This window comes from Ursus arctos, unplaced genomic scaffold (genome assembly GCF_023065955.2).
Source record: "Ursus arctos isolate Adak ecotype North America unplaced genomic scaffold, UrsArc2.0 scaffold_6, whole genome shotgun sequence".
Lineage (NCBI taxonomy): Eukaryota > Metazoa > Chordata > Mammalia > Carnivora > Ursidae > Ursus > Ursus arctos.
In genome coordinates, this window is record NW_026623078.1 from 6,679,383 (window position 1) to 6,701,926 (window position 22,544).

General features: G+C 38.9%; 1 protein-coding gene and 1 pseudogene across 1 annotated transcript; both read right to left on the reverse strand.

Annotated features, from left to right (window-relative positions):
* Positions 1 to 280: 280 nt before the first annotated feature.
* Positions 281 to 1,226, reverse strand: LOC113241941 (glyceraldehyde-3-phosphate dehydrogenase-like; annotated as a pseudogene).
* A 4,511-nt stretch (positions 1,227 to 5,737) lies between these two features.
* On the reverse strand, positions 5,738 to 6,674 carry LOC113241940 (olfactory receptor 4F3/4F16/4F29). Its single transcript, XM_026479827.2, is given in 2 exon segments — positions 5,738 to 6,632; positions 6,634 to 6,674. Coding segments are annotated over 2 exon segments (936 nt in total).
* Between the last annotated feature and the right edge of the window lie 15,870 nt (positions 6,675 to 22,544).

Here is a 22,544-nt window from a genome sequence, read left to right on the forward strand (position 1 = left end):
ACAGAACAGAAAAGAAAAGAAAAGAAAAGAAAGAAAAATGCCAGAGTAGCAACACTTATTTCAGACAAAATAGACTTTTTTGGGGGGGCTGGGTAGAGTATGCTTTATTGGTGTACATAACAATGTAGGGCTCTCCAAGCCTCTCCCTTTCTTCAAGGAGTGGAAACTATGGAGGTTGGGAGATTCTCAGTGTACTGGGAATGAGTTATGGCAAATAATTCCCAGCAGCCGAGGGCCTCTATCTTCTTGTTCTCACTGGGGCTGGGGGTTCAGAGGGCTCTTATTCCTTGGAGGCCACGTGTACCATAACATCCACCACCCAGTTGCTATAGCCAAATTCACTCATACCAGGAAATGAGCTTGACAAAGTGGTCATTGAGAGCAATGCCAGCCCCAGCATCCAATGTACAAGAATGGGCATCATTCTTAAAGTCACAGGAGACAATCTGGTCCTCAGCATAGACCAGGATGTCCTTGAGGAGGTCATCTGATGCCTGTTTTACCACCTTCTTGATGTCATTGTGTTTGGCAACTTTCTCTAAGAGGCATGACAGATCCACAATTGACACACTGAGGGTAGTGACGCGGAAGGCCATGCCAGTGAGCTTACCATTCAGCTCAGGGACGACCTTGCCTACAGAATAGTGGCACTGTAGAAGCAGATGGTATTCTGGGCAGCCTCTTGGGCATCATGCCACAGCCTCCCAGAGGGACTGTCCACAGTCTTCTTGGTGGCAGTGATGGCATGGGCTGTGATCATGAGTCCTTCCACAATGCCAACATTGTCATGGATAACCTTGGCCAGAGGGTCCAAGCAATTGGTGGTGCATGAAGCATTGCCCATCACAAATATGGGGGCATCCACAGAAGGGGCAGAGATGATAATCCTCTTGGCCTCACCCTTCAAGTGAGCCCCAGGCTTCATGGTGATGAAGACTCCAGTGGACTCCACAACATACCAGCACCAGCATCACCCCATTTGATGGTGAGATCTCACTTATGGAAGCTGGAAATGGGCTTTCAATGATGACAAATTTCCCATCCTGAGCCTTGACTGTGTGATGGGATTTGCCATGTGTGGAATCATACTGGAACACATAGACCATGTAGCTGAGGTCAATGAAGAGGTCATTGATTGTGACAATATCCACTTTGCCAGAGTTAAAAGCAGCCACAGTAACCAGCCACCCAACATGGCCAAATCCGTTTACTCTGACCTTCACCATCTCGTCACAGGCTGGCACTGCACCAGAAGCTGTGGCTGTCTGCTGAGTAGGGAGGAGCAGAGACCCAAGATAAAATAGACTTTAAAGTAAAGACTATAACAAGAGACAAAGAAGAACACTATATAATAATAAAGGGGACATTCCAATGGGAAGATATAACAATTATAAATATCTACACACCCAACTGAGGAGCACCCATGTATATAAAAGAATAACAAACATAAAAGAGCTAATCAATAATAACACAATAATAGTAGTGACTTTAACAACCCACTTACATCAAAGGACAGATCATCAAAACTGGTTAACTGGGTGCTTGGGTGGCTCAGTTGGTTGAGCGTCTGCCTTTGGCTCAGGTCATAATCCAAAAGTCCTGGAATCGAGTTTCACATCAGGCTCCCTGCTCAGTGGGGAGCCTGCTTCTCCCTCTCCTTCTGCTCCCCCCACTCCTGCTCTCTCATGCACTCTCTTTCTATCTCAAATAAATAAAAAGTTTAAAAAATAAATTAAAATAAACAGGTAATCAACAAAGAAACAGTGGCTTTTAATCACACATTGGACCTGACGGACTTAACAAATACATACAGAACATTCCATCCTAAAACAGCAGAATACACATTCTTTTCAAGAGTACATGACACATTCCCTAGAATAGATCATATATCAGGTCACAAAATAAACCTCAAAAATAGTCAAGAAGATCAAAGTCTTACCATAGGCAGCTTTTCTGACCACAATGCTACAAAACTCGAAGTCAACCACAACAAAAAATGTGGAAAGACCACAAATACATGGAGGTGAAATAAACAACAAATGGGTCAACCAGGAAATCAAAAAAGAAATTTAAAAAGGCACATGGAAACAAATGAAAATCAAAACACAACGATGCAAAATGTCTGGGATGCAGCAACAGCAGTTCTAAGAGGGAAGTTTACAGCAGTACGTGCCTATCTCAAGAAACAAGAAAAATGTCAAATAAACAAGCTAGTTTTACACTTACAAGACCTAGAAACAGAACAACAAAACCTAAAACCAGCAGAAGGAAGGAAATAATAAAGATTAGAGCAGAATTAAATGATATTGAAACTAAAAAAAAAATCCTCAACAAGATATTAGCAAATTAAATCCAATAATACATTTTTAAAAATCATTCACCATAATAAAGTGGGATTTATTCCTGTGTTGCAGGGGTGGTTCAATATCCACAAATCAATCAACATGATACATCACATCAATAAGAGAAAGGACAAGAACCATACAATCATTTCAATGGATGCAGAAAAAGTATTTAACAAAGTACCCCATCCATTCATGATAAAAAACCCTCAATAAAGTAGGTTTAGAGGGAACATATCTCAACATAATAAGGCCATATATGAAAAACCCACAGCTAACATCATCCTTAATGGGAAAAACTGACAGCTTTTCCCCTAAGGTCGAGAACAAGACCAGGATGTCCACTCTCACCACTTCTATTCAACATAATACTGAAGTCCTAACCATAGCTATCAGACATTAAGAAGAAATAAAAGGCATCAGATCAGGAAGGAAGAAGTAAAATTTCATTATCTACAGATGACATGGTACTATATATAGAAAACCTGAAAGATTCTAACAAAAATAACTTCTAGAACTGATAAATGAATTCACTAATGTCACAGGATATAAAATCAACATACAGAAATCTGTTGCATTTTCCTATGCCAATAATGATGCAGCAGAAAGAGAAATTAAGAGAACAATCCCACTGGACCAAAAATAAGATATCTAGGAATAAACCTAACCGGGGGGAAAGACCTTATTCTAAAAATTATAAAATACTGATAAGGAAATTTAAGACAACACAAAGAAATGGAAAGACATTCCATGCTCATAGGTTAGAAGAACAAATATCGTTAAAATGTCTATACTACCCAAATCAACCTACACATTTAACGAGGCATCACAATTCTGGACTTCAAGTTATATTACAAAGCTGTAGTCATCAAAACAGTATGGTACTGGCACAAAAATAGATACATGGATCAATAGAACAGAACAGAAAACCCAGAAATGAATGCACAACTTTATGGTCAATTAATTTTCAGCAAAGTCGGAAAGAATATCCTATGAAGAAGTCTCTTCAACAAATGGGTTGGGAAAAAAATTGACAGCTACATGCTAATGAATGAAACTGGACCACTTTCTTACACCATACACAAAATGCATTCAAAGTGGATGAAATACCTAAATGTGAGACAGGAAACCATAGAAATCCTAGAAGAGAACACAGGCATAACCTCTTTGACATTAGCCATAGCAACTTCTTTCTAGATACGTCTCCTGAGACAAAAGAAACAAATGCAAAAATAAACTATTTGGGACATCATCAAGATAAAAAAGCTTCTGCACAGTGAAGGAAACAATCAAGAAAACTAAAAGGCAACCAACAGAATGAGAAGATATTTGCAAATGATATGTCTGATAAAGGGTTAGTATCCAAAATCTATAAAGAATTTACCAAACAACACCCAAAAGACAAATAATCCAGTTAAAGTGGGCAGAAGACATGAACAGACATTTTTCCAAAGAAGACATACAGATGGCCAACAGACAATGAAAAGATGTTTAAGATCACTAAATATTAGGGAAATGCAAATCAAAACCACAATGAGTTACCATGTCACACTGTTAGAATGGCTATTATCAAAAGGACAAGATGCAAGTGTTGTAGAGAACGTGGAGAAAAAGGAACCCTTCTGCCCCGTTGGTGAGAATGTAAATTGGTACAGCCACTCTGGAAAACAGTAGAGATTCCTCAGAAAATTAAGAGAAGATCAACCACATTATTCCAACAATACCACTTCTGGGTATTTATGCAAAGAATACAAAAAACATTAATTTGAAAAGATATATGTACCACTATGGTTATTGCAGCACTATTTACAACAGACAACACATGGAAGCAACCTACTCCATCATCCTAATCCACCTATCCATCAATAGGTGAATGGATAAAGAGGATGTGGTATATACAAACAACAGAAAATGACTCAGCCACAAAGAAAAATGAAATCTTGTTATTTGCAACAATGTATGTGGACTTCAAGGCTATTATGCTAAGTGAAGTAAGTCAGACAGAGACAAATAGTCCATGATTTTACTGATATGTGGAATAAAAAAAAAAAAGCCTAAAACAAACAAAACAACATGAAACAAAACTCCCAGATACAGAGAACAGATTGGTAGTCACCAAAGGCGAAGTATGTTGGGGTGGGTGAAGTGGGTCAATTGTACAGTGATGAATAGTAACTAGACTTTTGGTGGTAATCACTTTGCCGTGTACACAGATGTCAAATTATAACGTTATACACCTGAAACATATATAATGTTATATACATTTACCGCAATAAAAAAGGAAGCTGAAAAACCTCTAAAATGCTGATAAACTTGTTTTAAAAAACATAAACTACCACTAGACAATGAAAGAGAGGAAAACATTACAAGTCTTATAGATATTTCATAATAAGAGAATATTAGGAACAACTTCTTCCAATAAATTTGATAACACCAATTAATACATAAATTTCTTAGAAGACAAAGGCTACCAAAAATTTAATTTACAGTTGAAAGCCTTTCCACAGGGAAAACTGCCAGCCACAATGACTTCCTATGGTGAATTTTACCAAACATTTAAGAAAGAAACAATAACAATTCTACAAAACTCCTGCAATAAATTTAATGCAAAGAGATATATTCTATAAGGTCAGCATTACCCTGATACTAAACCAGAAAAAGCATTGTTTCAAAACTGATTTTAAAAACTTTCAGCAAACTAAATAGAAAGGAATTTCCTTAGCCTGATAAAAAGCTTCTGCTAAAAACCTACAGCTAGTATCATACTTAATGGTGAAAATAAATGCTTTTCTCATAAGAATAAAAACAAGTCAAGGATGTCTGCCCTAACCACTTGTATTCAGCACTACACTGTTTGATCTTAGCAGGTACAATAAGGCAACAGAAATGAATAAAATGATCCATACTAGAACATGAGAAGTAAATGTCTTTATACACTGAAAACATGATCACCTATGACGAAAATCCTACTTTATAAAAAACAAGTAGAAGCAAAAGATTTTACAAGTTTTCAAAATACAATGCCAATAAACAAAATATCTATTATATTTCTACATATTAGCAATAAACAATTATAAATTAAACAAAAATACCATTTAGAAAAGCACGAAAAATTAAAATACTTAGGAGTAAATCTCAAGAAGATATGTAAGACCTGTTCACCAGAAACTATATAACATTGCTGAAAGAAATTAAATGGGATTTATATAAATAGAAAGATATACTGTTCTCATGGCTCATTTTCATAAGGAAGAAATACATTCATCAAATATGAATTAGGTTACAGCTATGACAACACTCAAATCCATATTTGATGCCTCAAGTTTTCTGAATCCAAAATATTGAAGATAGAAACAAAAGGCTATACCATGATTAGTGAGAAGGCCTTATATTACCTATGAGATCCTCCTGTAAATCACTAGCTGTCTCCACACTCTCTTCATTGCTGCCTTCATGTCTTTATTCCTGAATGCGTAGATGACTGGATTCAGAAAAGGAGTGAGAACTGCATCAGAGAGAGCAAGAAATTTGTCCATCCGTGAACTGGGATGTGGCCATGTATAGACAAACATGGTTGGACCAAAGAAAAAAAATACCACAGTGATGTGAGCTGACAAAGTGGAGAGGGCCTTGGATGAACCACCTGAGGAATGTTTCCAAACAGTAAACAGGATGAAGATGTAGGAGATGAGGAGTATGAAGAAAGAGCCAACACAAAGGAACCCACTGTTGACAGTGCCCATGAACTGCAATCTGTAAGTATCTGTACAGGCCAGTCTGAGGAGACGAGGAAGGTCACAGTAAAAGCTGCCCAATACATTAGGACCACAGAAGGATAAATTAACAATAAATGCTAGTTGAAACAGTGAGTGAATAATGCCAAGAGCCCAAGCAGCAGCCAGAAACAAAATGCACATTCGTGGGCTCATAATGGTCAAGTAGTGGAGAGGCTTACAAATGGCAACATATCTGTCAAAGGCCATGGCAATGAGTAGCACCATCTCCACGCCACTGATGACATGGATGAAGAAGACCTGGGCAATGCAGCCTCCAAAGGAAATAACTTTGCGCTTTCTGAAAAGATCATAAATCATCTTGGGTGAGGTGGCAGAGCAGGCCCCCAAGTCAGTGAAAGAGAGACTGGCCAGTAGGAAGTACATGGGGGAATGTAAGTGAGGATCGATGGTCACAGAAAACACAATGAGGATGTTTCCAGTCATGCTTGCCACATAGAACACACAGGAGAACACCAGGAGGAGAAGCTGGATCTCCCATGAATGAATGAGTCCAAAACACAAATTCAGACACAACTGAGTGATTCCTTCCATCCATGGATGCAGCCAACTGGGATGCCACTGAAATGATGAAAATTAAGAAAATGAGGAAGATTATGGAGATGTTAATAGATCATAGAATTACCAATGTTTCAATATCCTTATTATGAATGAAAAGTATATAGTTATCTGCTTTCTCACACATATAAAAACAAAAAATAAAAATCAAGACACTATCATCACACATGTGAGCTATGACACAATTCAAACCTATCACCAAAACTCTGACTGCAATGTTCTGTTCTTAAATTAACAGATTAGGCATGAACATGGATATATGAGTATCCATGATGTTCATTAGCTGTTTAAATCACTTCTGATATTGACTAGTCCTCATTTCTAACATATTCCATCTTGCTTTTATGTATAATCTCATAATCCACTTCTCTCCCCAGTTTGCTCTCACAGTTTGCTAATAAAAAGTAGGAATAAGAGGGGTGCCTAGGTGGCTCAGTTGGTTAAGCGTCCAACTCTTGATTTTGGCTCAGGTCATGATCTCACGGTCATGAGATCAAGCACCAGGTCGGACTCCATACTGGGTGTAGAGCCTGCTTAAGATTCTCTCTCTCTTCTTCTCTCTCTCTGCCCCTCTCCACCCCCTGCTGGCACTCTCTTTCAAAAAAACAAATAAATAAAAAAGTAGGAATGAGAGGAAAGTATGATTAACAAGTAAAATGTCACCTGGAGTGAGAGATGCTTGATGTAAGAGTTGAGACTGAATTAAGACAGATTGAGATTGAATAGAGAAATAGGTATGTGAAATTGGACAACCCACAAATGTAGTAGAGCACTTGCTATGTGGCCTCTACTACAAAATAGAACAATTATTTTCCCATCACACTTTATTATGTTCACTATCCTGGGCATCTCTAGTTTCCATGCAATTTTTCATAACTACAAAGTCCTAAAGTGGCCTCAACATTCAATAAGAATTTCATATGGAGTCTTTGCCACCCGGGGATGTGAGGCTTTCTCCACACCTAATAAATATGTATTTGAAAGACTTCACCAGTTTCTGCTAAGATGCGTGCCTAACGTGGCCACCAAGGGTGTAACACATCTTTGCAAACAGCTTTTCTCCTGTCCACACACACGGTGTTAAAGATCAGCACTTGGAATTGCTGGGATACTATGTTTTAATTCACCAGTGTCTCGGCCTCCCTTTGGTATGAACTTTTACATCCATGGATATCCGCCTGCCCTTTAAAGTGCTCAGTACCACCTGCAGGTTAATGTATTACGACATGTGGCATTACCCTGCTTACTTTGACTGAATCCATCCAGATACTTTATCTTCAAGGCAATTTGTATTTTATACTTTTGATTGATGATTATAAAATAAGGACGTCAAATATTAATAAGTCACATTTTAGGACAGATAAGTTTTCTTCCTGATCTTGAACCATAAAATACAAAATGTGACACGGGAGATGCAGTCTTTTAATATGTATAGTATTTATATGTGAAGTGGAAGGTGAGCAGGGAACAGCGTTATATGTTTCTCTGTGTCCAGATACCTACCTCAATCATACCCTATAACAGGGAGTAGTTTCTGAGAACAGTACTAATGAGGTTAATTATCTTAGGAATTGAAGAAGTACAGTTGAAAGGTATAACGACACCCTTCATTTTTGTAGCTACAATTCCAGACTTTCTCACACAAAGGAGCAACTGACTAATGCCCTCAGTCATCCCAGACTGCAAAACTCACAGACACTATCACTGTGTCCTGCCCCTAATTCTGGGTCACAACCACTGGCGTTAATCTCTCCCTATTCTCACCTACACGCAATGATTACACCGCTACCTCCTGAGCTAACAGTCCACAGTCTTAGGTGCACACCTTCTATTACCAGAAACCTGGGGTCTGGAGAGGGGGCACTAATGCTGCTCATCAAGGCAGGGAGAGCACGTGAAAGGACTGAGAGGATGAACACACATGGGGAAGGGATGGAGGCACTGGGGAGGGAGTCAGGAAACTCAGTAATTATTGACAAAGACCCAAGGCCTTGATGAGGAAGAGCACATGTCCCCAGTGTAATAAGATGAAAATTCTCACAGAATTATATAAAGTCTATTTTGTCCAACTGGTCATCATTCGGATGAAAAACATGAGACCAGCAAAGTAAACTGAGTTTCCAAGATTCACACAAATGGCAGTCTGGGGACCAAAACTATGTCTCTTGATTCCTATTCCAAAAAGAAAAGTTCTAGAGAAAATAATTAAGTAAGAGAAAGCAAAACTCAAAACAGTGAAATTTTTTTTTTCCTGGTTAAAACCAAATTAACCACAGACACTCATACAAAATGTTCATTATAATATAGCAAACTGACATTAATTAAATATTACATAACATGTGTGCCCAATTAAAGATTACTTGACTAGTACAACAGTAAATTCTATCTAGGAAAGTGATTATTCATTGCAATCATGATTTGTGTACCGATTCTTTGTATTTTGGTGGTTATGTAACCAGTCACTACAATAGCAAAGAACTTAACATAATGTGTCTTAAAAGCCCATCCTTTGGTCTTTCTAAATTTTTTTTCTTTTTCTTTTTTTAAGTAGTCTCCACACCCAATATGGGGCTCGAATTCATAACACAGAAATCAAGAGCTGCATGCTCTACCAACTGGTCCAGCCAGGCACCCCAGTCTCTCTAAATTTTATTATCTTCAAAGGTCAATTCAAATCCCAAATACTTCTTGTAGCTCTTATTGACAAATTTTCTTCATACTGATTTATTCTTTTGCTAACTCCTACAAGTCAAAGAATCAAGAAAATAGTTGAAAAAACATAAATTGTACACATAACAAATACAATCTGACATACAATACATGCCAAGTGAACACTAAGCTAAATACGTGGTCATTTGGGTCAGGGGAAGGGAAATGTGTTAAAAACATTCAAAGGTAGGGGCACCTGGGTGGCGCAGTCCTTAAGCATCTGCCTTCAGCTCAGGGCGTGATCCTGGTGTTCTGGGATCGAGCCCCACATCAGGCTCCTCCGCTAGGAGCCTGCACCTTCCTCTCCCACTCCCCCTGCTTGTGTTCCCTCTCTCACTGGCTGTCTCTCTCTGTCAAATAAATAAATAAAATCTTTAAAAAAAACATTCAAAGGTAGAAAATAACTTGTATCAGCAAGAGCAGATGGGTAGCAGATGTCTACCCCAAGAACACAGATATTGATTTTTCCCTTTAAGAAGTAGAACTGAATAAAAAGAGATATACAGTATGTGGGAAATACCTTGAATTATGTAATATGAAAGTAACTTTTATTTGATATTAACTATCATTATGCATGTGTGTATAGCCCATATTATGTACCCAGGTACATAACAGAAAGTCAGCAGAGAGTGATCTTCACTACTTTTTATTCTCTTCTTTCTTGGTCATCTTTTCCAATCATTTTAACAGATATAAGGGGAAATTTCTCATTTAAAAACTTATTGTAACCATAACTAATAGTGTCCCAGTGAGAAGGCACCCAAGGCTTTACAGAATATTTCTTGGTGAGGATTAAATTGCACTTAATCTTCAAGCTGATAGCCACCACTCAATTTATTTTCCTCAAGTCTATGGAACAATCTGAGGTGCAGAAAAAAAATAAAGCAGAGAGAAAGGAGAAAGAATGAAGATTTTCAATGTGGGTAATATGAGCAAAGGGGGAAACTAGGAAAGATACATATGATAAAGAACAAAAAGAAAGAAACCATCAGGAAAAAAGAAAAAGAGCTGAACAAGGTTCAGAGAGTATGAAACATGGTAAGTAACCAAGGTTTCTGAGAACCCAGGTACATTAAAGAGAACATCGATCTCTCACCGTAAATTCACTGATTCAGGGCTGCTCCTAACTTTGACGCTGGGCTGCATTTAAGGAAGGCAGATTGCTTCCATTACCTGCCTGTCAGGCTCACAGAGTTTCCGTGAAAATCACACATGATAATGAATGGAAAGACTGTCTTTTTACTGTACAATGATATAGAAAAGTCATTCACTGTAAAATTTTTACTGTTTTTATGAGTTGAGGAGTCTAATCATATACTAAACAGGAGAAGGAGGCATACAGAACAACAGACAACAGGCAAGTGAAATTCTCCCCACTGAATGTGTTCTGTGTGTTCTGCTATCCCGGGAGGGTTCTCTGTCCAGTCAACTCCTGCCACTGAGGGTCACAGTACAGTTATTTCCAAAGCTGATATTCTTCCACATGGTGGACTTATCATACGGCTAGAGGCTCACATTCAAAAGTCCAGAGATCATTTCCAAATTTTCATCTCTATATTCTTCACTTGATCTTAGCCAAAAGGCCCAGAAGCAATTCATCTCTATATTCTTCAATCCTAAAAATACAAAAATTCACAGATTGCCTTTCACACATTATAGTAGAACGATTAGCAGCTTGGGTTTTGATGGCATCACCACTCACTTGCTACGTGAGTGTGTCAAAGTTACCTGACCTCTCTGAGCTTCAGTATTATCATTGCTAATGTGGAGATAATAACACTTCCTTGCAGGGTGTTGTGAGAAATAAGTGATATATGTAAACTTACCTGACTCAGTACCTACCACACAGTGTGGCACAATAAATGCTATCTATTACATACTGAAGAGTACCTACGTGAGTGACTTTCAAGTACGGAAAATTATTCCTCAAATTCTGAAATTTCCATTGTTCTACTAAGACTGGTTTTAAGCAAAGCTTCCATATCCACACTTGCATTCAATCACTTAAGCAAATTTCTCAAATAACAGTTTTTCTCCTTAACAGAAATCAAAGACTAATCAAAGATCGCCTGAGGGATGCAGGAAGGAGCTTTGTGTTCTGACCAGGCTGTGTCCCTTCCACCACTGCTGTCCCCACAATGCAAAGTCACAAATATCAATTAAAAAAATATTTTCTGACCACCACAGATAACACTGGATACTTCCCTTGTTATTAGTGGTAAGAGGAAAGAGAGAATGGAGAAAGAACCAAGGCAGGTGCTTACAGGAATTTCGGAAGTCTGTGCCCATCCAAGCTCACATTTGTGTTGATCTGCCAAGAAAATAGACTTTTCTTTCTAATTGCCTTTATCATAAAGCATATAAAATTCTGTAGTTTTTACCTCCACTTTAATTGTGTAAGTGGAGAAAGCAGAGGTAGTTTAGGCATATTATAGTTAGGTGGTTATTCAAAACCAAAGTCTTGGTTATGTTCTACTCCCCATTCTTCTCACGTACACATTTTGTTAAAGTGCATTTGCTTACTGTGTGCCAGATCTCAAGCCATACCAATGTTGTACAAAGTCAATCCCTATCCAACATGTATATAAATATACTTCAGGCATTGCATGATACATGTCATAGAAGTGTAATTGCCCCCCTAATATATGAGGAGAGTGGAAAAAGATAACCATAGTGATGACAAAAGGCAGTACAGCAGACGTAGCATTTGTGTATAGTGTCAAGAGTTGGTAAATATTATAATACACAGAGTCCAAAAAAGTCATTTCAAGCAGATGTAAAATATGAAAACCAGATACATTTGTTGCTCAGTGGGTTAATGGTAAAGCTTGCAGGTTATCTACAGAACAGATATTGATTTTGGAGAATAAAAAAATAAAAGAGAAAGATGATAAAGATTAGTTTGCACCTGACATTGGGAACTAACACAGATATTTAAGAATTACAAGATAAATGCAGGGAATCAATGAAGAGGGTGCAAGGAATTGGTGATAAGGCCAGTAATTAGGGAAGATGCTCCATCTGTAAGTGTGATGAGTCTTTTGGAGGAAAGGAGGTAGGGAGTTTTCTGAAGAGAATGCGGAAATAAAGTAGATCTTGGGGGCTATACAGAGGTATTAAAACTATAAGGTTTTAGCTTTAAGACTGTCATATCAGAAAATAAAAATATTAAGAAATACGCCAAAAAACCTGGTGGCTGATTAAAGTTGGAGTGAACATGAGGAATGATGTCAAAGATGACACAAAGATTCAAGCATGGATAGATAGGACAATGGTAGATTCATTTTTAAAAATAAGGAAATTGGACACAGAATTTGTGGGGATGGAGAAAATAAATGATCACATTTATATTAAACAATTGGAGTTTCAGATACTAGTGAGATGTACAGATGGAAACATAAATCAGGATACATGGCAAGAAATAATAGGTTCCAGATATAATTGTATAAGTGGTGCTTGGGTGGCTCATCACTAAGTTTCTGCCTTCAGCTCAGGTCATGATCCCAGCGTTCTGTGATCAAGCCCCACATCAGGCTCCCTGCCAGGGGGAGGCCTGCTTCTCCCTCTCCCACTCCCCCTGCTTGTGTTCCCTCTCTCGCTGCCTCTCTCTCTGTCAAATAAAATCTTCAAAAAAAAAAGATATAATTGTATAGTAATCCACATGAGTAATAACTGAATGTACAAGAGTGAATGAATTCCCTGAGGGAAAGAGAGAGAGAAAAAGAAAAAAAAGCAAAACCCAACTATATAGAAAGTCATGATAATAATGTGAAAGGAGATAAGGAGCCAACAAATTAGGCAAAACAGTCTCAGAGGTAGGAGGACAATCAGTGGTGAGCCAGAGAAGCCAAAACTGAACTGCAAGTCAAAATGAAGGATGAAAACAGTAAAAAAAAAAAAAAATTGAGATACCAATTTACATAAATTTTTCTGCTTTGTAAATGGGCAGTTTAGGCCTTGTGTATCATGGGCACACTTTGTAAATATCAAATGGGTTCATTAATGAATAAATAATATAATGAATGAGAAAGAACTGTCAAAGAATGGATGAATGAAATGTCTCCCCCATTAGGGGCTAGATGACAAAGTTTTCAGAGAACGTACCTGTCATTCTGTTGTGACTCACACCCTCAATACTCAGCAGCTTGACATCAATTAAATAACTGTGACTTTTAGGATGAGGGCAGAGCAGTGGAAGGGCAGGTGAAGCAGAAGTTTATGAAAGGATGAAAAGTGCTTGGCTGGCTCAGATGGTAGAGCATGTGACTCTTGATCTCGGGGTTGTAAATTCAAGCTCCACATTAGGTGTACAGATTACTTAAAAATAAAATCTTAACATAATAGTAGATCAGGATAGATCAGGTGGCCAAGCCAACCATAAATCATAGGCCAGAAAGAAAGTCACAGAGACTGAAAAAATAACTAAAAGGAAACGAAAAAAACACAAGATCAGGGGTGCCTGAGTGGCTCAGTTGGTTAAGCATCTGGCTCTTGGTTTTGGCTCAGGTCATGATCTCAGGGTCATGAAACTGAGGCCCATATCAGGGCTCCGTGCTTAGGGGGGAAGGAGTCTGCTAGAGATTCTCTCTGTCCCTCTCCCTCTGTCCCTCCACCACCCTCTCTAATAAATAAATAAATTTATCTTAAAAAAAAAAAAACACAAGGTAGAACTGTTGGGAAACTTGGAAAGGAAGGTAGTCGTATGATAAACTCTGAGTCCTCCATGATATTCTTCTACAGCTTTGCTCTTACTCCTTGAGGGCTACATGAACAGTTTCCCCTACTCATAAACTCAGCTCCCATACACAGTGACTCTCCTTCACGGGCCTGATTCCTGTTCCACCCTCCTTCTCTAGATACCAACAGCAACATGCCACATAGAAAGCTGACATCATGGTGAGTTGATGAAAACTGAATTCCTGGAACATAGAAACCGTGGCTTGCTGATTTACTTACTATAGATTTTATTTCTGTCCCTCCCACTTACCTGCTTTACCAAGAAAATTAAGAGAACAGTATTCTTAAAGGTTCAGGTAGATTACAGTTCTCCCCAAATCAAAGGGATCCCATACAGGATCATTACAGACACTCACAAAAGGCTGTATAAACAGTCAGAGCAGCCGGTAATTATATCCCCAGGAGGTAGTGACCAAGTGATACTGCAGAGATCTAGGATTGCCAAACTGAGATCATTTGGCTTGGGGAATCACTGCCTGTGGTTGTTTTGGTTCTCCCGGTGTAGCCAAGCACAGAAACTGTTAATAAGAAAAACTGAGAGGCACTTAGTTGTCTAACAACAGAGAGGACTTTGCCATTGTTTAGAGCAGCTTTAAATTTTTATTTTATTTAATGATTTTTTATTATATTATGTTAGTCACCATACAGTACATCCCCGGTTTCGGATGTAAAGTTTGATGATTCATTAGTTGCTCATAACACCCAGTGCACCATACAATATGTGCCCTCCTTACTACCCATCACCGGTCTATCCCATTCCCCCACCCTCCTCCCCTCTGAGGCCCCCAGTTTGATTCTCATAGTCCATAGTCTCTCATGTTTCATTCCCCCTTCTGATTACCCCCCTTTCTTTATCCCTTTCTTCCCCTACCGATCATCCTAGTTCTTATGTTCCATAGATGAGAGAAATCATATGATAGTTGTCTTTCTCTGCTTGACTTATTTCACTTAGCATTATCTCCTCCAGTGCCGTCCATGTTGTAGCAAATGTTGAGAACTCGTTCTTTCTGGTAGCTGAGTAATATTATTCCATTGTATATATGGACCACAGCTTCTTAATCCAGTCATCTGTTGCAGGGCATCTCGGCTCCTTCCACGATTTAGCTATTGTGGACATTGCTGCTATGAACATTGGGGTGCATATGGCCCTTCCCTTCACTACGTCTGTATCTTTGGGGTAAACACCCAGTAGTGCAATGGCTGGATCATAGGGTAGCTCAATTTTTAACTTTTTAAGGGACCTCCACACTGTTTTCCAGAGTGGCTGTACCAACTTGCATTCCCACCAGCAATGTAGGAGGGATCCCCTTTCTCCACATCCTCTCCAACAATTGTTGTTTCTTGCCTTGTCCATTTTTGCCATTCTAACTGGTGTAAGGTGGTATCTCAGTGTGGTTTTGATTTGAATTTCCTTGATGGCTAATGATTTTGAACATTTTTTCATGTGTCTGTTAGCCATTTGTATGTCTTCATTGGAAAAGTGTCTGTTCATATCTTCTGCCCATTTTTTGATTTGTTTATTTGTTTCTCGTGTATTGAGTTTGAGAAGTTCTTTGTAGATCTTGGATACCAGTCCTTTATCTGTAGTGTCATTTGCAAATATCTTCTCCCATTCCGTGGGCTGCCTCTTAGTTTTTCTGACTGTTTCCTTGGCTGTGCAGAAACTTTTAATCTTGATGAAGTCTCATAAATTCATTTTATCTTTTGTTTCTCTTGTCTTTGGGGATGTGTCATGAAAAAGGTTGCTTTGGCCGATGTCGTAGAGGTTGCTGCCTATGTTCTCCTCTAGAATTTTGATGGATTCTTGTCTCACATCGAGGTCTTTCATCCATTTGGAGTTTATTTTTGTGTATGGTGTGAGATAGTGGTCAAGTTTCATTCTTTTGCATGTAGCTGTCCAATTTTCCCAGCACCATTTATTGAAGAGACTGTCTTTTTCCCACCGGATGTTTTTTCCTGCTTTATCAAATATTAGTTGCCCAAAGAGCTGAGGGTTCATTTCTGGGCTCTCTATTCTGTTCCATCGGTCTATGTGTCTGTTTTTGTGCCAGTACCATGCTGTCTTTGTGATCACCACTTTGTAGTACAGCTCGAAATCCGGCATTGTGATGCCCCCAGCTTTGTTTTTCCTTTTCAACAGTTCCTTGGAGATTCGGGCCCTTTTATGTTTCCCTACAAATTTAAGGACTATTTGTTCCAGTTCTTTGAAAAATGTCATTGGTATTTAGATTGGGATAGCATTGAAAGTGTAGATTGCTCTGAGTAGCATGGACATTTTAACTATGTTAATTCTTCCGATCCATGAGCATGGAATATTTTTCCATCTTTTTGTGTCTTCCTCAATGTCTTTCAAGAGTGATTTATAATTTCTAGAATATATGTCCTTTATGTCTCAGGTTAAGTTAATTCCAAGGTAACGTATGGTTTTTGGTGCTATTGTAAATGGGATGGATTCCCTAATTTCTCTTTCTTCAGTCTTGTTATTCATGTATAGAAGTGCAACTGATTTCTGAGCATTTATTTTGTATCCCGCCATGTTACTGAATTGCTTTATAACTTCTAATAGTTTGGGAGTGGATTCTTTTGGGTTTCCATCTAGAGTATCATGTCATCTGTGAAGAGAGACATTTTGACTTCTTCTCTGCCAATTTGGATACCTTTGATCCCTTTTTGTTGTCTGATTGCTGTTGCAAGGACTTCTAGTACTATGTTGAATAATAGTGGCGAGAGTGGGCATCCTTGTCGTGTTCCTGATCTTAAGGGAAAGGCTTCCAGCTTTTCCCCATTGAGAATAATATTTACTGTAGGCTTTTCATAGATGGCTTTTATGAGATTGAGAAATGTACCCTCTATTCCTACGCTCCGAAGGGTTTTAATCAGGAAAGGATGCTGTATTTTGTCAAATGCTTTTTCTGCATCAATTGAGAGGATCATATGGTTCCTGAGTCTTTTCTTGTTGATATGATGTATCACGCTGATCGATTTGCGAATGTTGAACCACGCTTGCATCCCAGGTATGAATCCCACTTGATCGTGATGGATAATCCTTTTAATGAACTGTTGGATTCTATTAGCAAGTATCTTGTTGAGGATTTTGGCGTCCATATTCATTAGGGAAATCGGTCTGTAATTCTCCTTTTTGAGGGGGTCTTTGTCTGGTTTGGGGATCAAGGTAATATTGGCCTCATAGAATGAGTTTGGTAGCTTTCCTTCTGTTTCTATTTTTTGAAATAGCTTTAGGAGAGTAGGTATTATTTCTTCTTTGAATGTTTGGTAGAATTCCCCAGGAAAACCGTCCAGGCCTGGAGTTTTGTTATTTGGAAGGTTGTTTATCACTGACTCAATCTCTTCATAATTAATTGGCCTGTTTAAGAAATCAATTTCTTCCTGTTTCAGTCTTGGTAGCTTATAGGTTTCCAGGAAGGCCTCCATCTCTTCCAGATTGCTTAGTTTTTTGGCATATAGCTGTTGATAAAAGTTTCTAATAATCCTTCCAATTTCATTTGTGTTGGTAGTGACCTCTCCTTTTTCATTCATGATTTTAATAATTTGTGTCCTTTCTCTTTTCTTTTGGATAAGTCTTGCCAGTGGTCTGTCAATTTTATTTACTCTTTCAAAGAACCAGCTTCTAGTCCTGTTGATCCACTCTACTGTACTTCTCATTTCTAATTCATTGATTTCTGCTCTAATCTTGGTCAACTGCTTCATCATGTGTGGATTAGGCCTGTCCCTCTGTTATTGTTCCAGCTTCTTGAGGTGAGAATATAAAAATTTCATTTTAGATTTTTCTATTCTTTTGCGTGAGGCTTGGATGGCTATGTATTTCCCCCTTAGGAATGCCTTTGCAGTATCCCATAGGTTTTGGACTGTTGTATTTTCATTCTCGTTGGTCTCCATAAATTTTTTAATTTGATTTTTGATATCCTGGTTTATCGAATCATTCCTGAGCAGGATGATTCTTAGTCTCCAAGTGATTGAGTTTCTTCCAAATTTTTCCTTGTTGTTGAGTTCCAATTTCAGAGCGTTGTGGTCTGAGAATATGCAGGGGATAATTTCAATGTTTTGGTATCGGTTGAGACCTGTTTTGTGTCCCAGAACATGGCCTATTCTTGAGAATGTTCCATGGGCATTAGAATAGAATGAGTATTCTTTGGTTCTGGGACGTAGTGTTCTATATATATCCATGAGGTCCAACTCGTCGAATATGGCATTCAAAGCCTTTGATTCTTTCCTTAGTTTTTGCCAGGGTGTTCTATTTCTGATAGTGGGGTGTTGAGGTCCCCTACTACTAATGTATTTTTATCTATATGTTTCTTTATTCTGGTTAAGAGTTGGCTTGTGAATCTTGCTGCTCCCCTGTTGGAGGCATATATATTTATAATTGTCATATCTACTTGTTGGATACATTCTTTAAGAATAATAGAGTGACCTTCTGTGTCTCTAACTATAGTCCTTATTTTCAAATCCAATCTATCTGATATGAGAATTGTTACCCCAGCTTTCTTTTGAGGTCCATTTGTGTGAAAGATGGTACTCTATCCCTTTACTGACAGTCTGAGTGTATCTTTAGGTTCAAAATGAGTCTCTTGTAGACAGCAAATGGATGGGTCATTTCTTTTTATCCAATCTGCAACCCTGTAGCATTATGGGAGCATTCAAGCCATTTACATTGATAGTGATTATTGAGAGATATGATTTTAATGATGCCATGTTGCCAGTAAAGTTTTTGTTTGTATCGGTTGTGACTTTCTGCTCTGTATCACTCTTGGGGCCTTTTTACCTTTATAGAACCCCCCTTAATATCTCCTGTAGGGCTGGTTTTGTGGTTACGAAATTGGTTAATGACTGGCGATTCTGGAATGTCTTTATTTCTCCATCAATTCTGAATGACAGCCTTGCTGGATAAAGGACACTTGGCTGCATGTTTTTCTCTGAAAGAGCTTTAAAAATGCCCCCCCCCCCCAACCCTTTCTCTCATTCCAGGTCTGTGTAGACAGGTCTGATGTAATTCTGATACCTTTGCCTTGGAATGTGAGAAATTTCTTTGCCCTGGCCACTTTCAATACTGTATCCTTGGATCTAATATTTGCGAAATGCACTATGACGTGACGTGGTGTAGGTTTGTCATGGTTGAGCTTGGGTGGGGTCCTCTCTGCCTCTTGGACACGAATGTTTGTTTCCCTTGCTAGATTAGGGAAGTTTTCAGCTACAATTTCTTCAAATATCTCTTCTAGACCTCTGTTTTTCTCCACCCCCTCGGGGATGCCGATGATTCTAACATTGGATCGTTTCATTGAGTCAGTAATCTACCGTGACCTACATTCATGGGCGTGGATTTTTTTAAGTCCAGCTTCTATTTTCGTTTTTTCTTCTACTAACCCATCCTCCAATTCGCTAATACGTTCCTCTCCCTCCATGACCCTGGCCGTCAGAGCCTCTAGTTTTGATTGCATTTGGCTCATAGAATTTTTAATTTCTGTCAGATTCGCTCTCATTTCCGCCCTTAGGGATTCTATATTCTCAGTAACATTTTCGTTAACACTTTTTTCAAGTCTACTCATCATCTTGACCATTGTTGCTCTGAATTCCATTTCTGATAATTTGGTTACATCCATATCCATTATTTTTGTGGCAGAGTTCACAGACTCATTGTCTTTTCTTTGCTGGGGGGGACTTCTCCTCCTCGTCATTCTGATGAGGAGAGGTTGTGGGGTTGTCCAGAGCCCAAATTATCGACTGGGACCCAGGCTGTGCGCCCTTGTTTTATAGGGATCTTCGGGATGTGGGCTTCTTCTTTAAAGATTTTATTTATTTATTTATTTGAGAGAGAGAAACAGACAGTCAGCAAGAAAGGGAACACAAGCAGGTGAGTGGGAGAGGAAGAAGCAGGCTCCCAGCGGAGGAGCCTGATGAGGGACTCCTTTCCGGAACGCTGGGATCACGCCCTAAGCCAAAGACAGGCGCTTAATGACTGCACCACCCAGGCGCCCTGGGATATGGGCTTCTTGATTTTTCAGCCTGCCTTCTGGTGGAGGGGCCTGCTGCGCCGACACTCAGGCAACCCTGTTTGGGTAGAGTCTCCGTATCCCCTGTGAGGGGGATGGCGATGGGCAGGCTGTGAGTCGGTATTTCCAGGCTTTTGTTCTCCGGTGGCTTTCCCTGGCGGTCTGCTGTGCCTCTTCTGAGACTCAGAGAAGCAGCGGTCAAATCTCAGCCTCTGTCTCAGAACAGAGGGATCGAGGACCGTTCTCCACTGATGTTCTGGTTGGTGCTACTGTTGGTGCTGCTCAACCCTGCAGCGTCCCGGGATGTGCGCCTCACACCCGACATCCCAGCCCTCACTTCCAAGGCCAGCGCGTCTCTGTCCTTTTTGTTTCTAATGCCGCCAGCCACCCCGCCCGCGCTCCTGGAGCTCCCGGTCTCAGTCTATTTCCAGTGAGCACACCGGGATTCTGGAGTTCCGTGAGAGGCCTGGTGGCACGCGCTCCTGGCTCAGGGTCTCAGTCAGCTGTCTCGAGGGTGCCGGTCAGCGAGTCCGCCCGCTCCCCCATGCAGGTGGCTACCGCTTCCCGGGGCCCGGACATGGCGGCTCCCTACCCCTTCCGTTTATCTTCCGATATCTGTGGGCAGTTTCACGGCTCCCCGCTTCATGCCTCAATACTCAGCGCTGGAGATGTTTATTTGTAGAGATCCAGATGTATCTATCTGCGTCTCAGGCTGATTCCGTGGATGTTCCTAAATCTTTATTTTATGATGACTAAAGTTGAATTCCAGAGCAACATTAAAAAACTATCCTTGACAATTTTTAATCTTTTTATCATTTCTATGTCGATTACCTCAGTAATATTCAACTTAAACAAGAATATATTAAAAAGTATGAAGAATAATACATGGAGATAAAACCAAATTATATTGCATGAAAAAAGTAGAATATATAAGAAAATGAGATTTAAATTGACTTCAAATACAATGCTTTTATTCATACTCTACTGAATCCTCACAACCACACTGTGAAGCACATGTTGCCACCTAATCTCAAATTATTTTTCCTCTAAGATTATACAGATATTAAAAGTTTGGTCTACATATGAATTTAAGACAGTCCCAAAATTTTCTTCTTTCTCCTACAGCTAACTTCCTGAAATTATTGAAGTCACTATTACGCAACATATTCATGAAGCACGTATAATCTTGAATCCAAATTTCAGACAAGCATGACAGCAAAAATAAAATTATGTTAACTTCAATTATGTAAATAAATTCAGACTTCCAGACTAAGAGTCCAAACTTGAGATGCTGCTTCTTTCCTTCCTTTACAGCAGAAGAAACAAAAATGTAAATGCCATCCTCAGAAAGGCTCAGAAATATATCTACAATTCCAAACCATGACACATAAAAAAAAAAAAAAACCCTCATGTACAATAAAAATGGAAACAGGACAAGAGTGAACACCAAAATAAAAATCATGCCTCCTAAGCTAGTCACTAAGCTCAGCAGTGTCAAAAAGACGTAGATACACTTAGAACAAAACTAGTGATCTTTACTTTGAACAGAAACATGGGAGTGTGTGAACACTCACTCCACAGAATGATCAAGGAAAGGAACTTAAAGGGAAATACACAGATATAGCACCTCTGGAATAAGTAGGCCATGTTTGGTGGAGTGAAAGAAAAATCAAGGCAAGAGGAGGTGGGAAGCAGCGAAACACTTGACTATTCCCTTTATGTAATGAAAAGAAAAGGATAAATCATAAGACAAATGACCAAAATTAATAAATATGGCTGCTCTGAGCCAGTAGTTAGCCCAGGAATCCAGGAGAGTCATCCCAACAGGTGAGAGGTGATTCGGAGACAACATTTCAAACTCAGCTTCTATCATACCTCACTAAAACCCTTAGTTCCTCCTCCACAGTATCCTTTCAAATTTCTAGCATATTCAATTAGTATATTAGATTAATAATTGGGGTGCTTGGCTGGCTCAGTCGATAGAGAATGTGACTCTTGATCTCGGGGTTGTAAATTCAAGCTCCATATTAGGTGTACAGATTACTTAAAAATAAAATCTTAACATAATAGTAATAATATATAATAATTTTGTTTTAAAATAAAGCAGGAGATGACCTATATGAAAATACTTCAAAAAGAAAGAAAAGGGAAATGACACAAGGTATATATCATATACATAATAGGTTATATACCATCAAGTAGTGAAAGTGTGAGCAAAATTTTCTATGAATTTTTAAAAATATAACTTCTTTGTAAAATGACAGAAAATATATATGTTATGCAAAGAAATAAATGACAGAAAATATGAAGTGGTGAAAAATAAATTGGAGAAATTCAAGAAATACAAGGAGAACTCATTTTATTGCACTTTGTTTTATTGTACTTTTCAGAAACTGTGT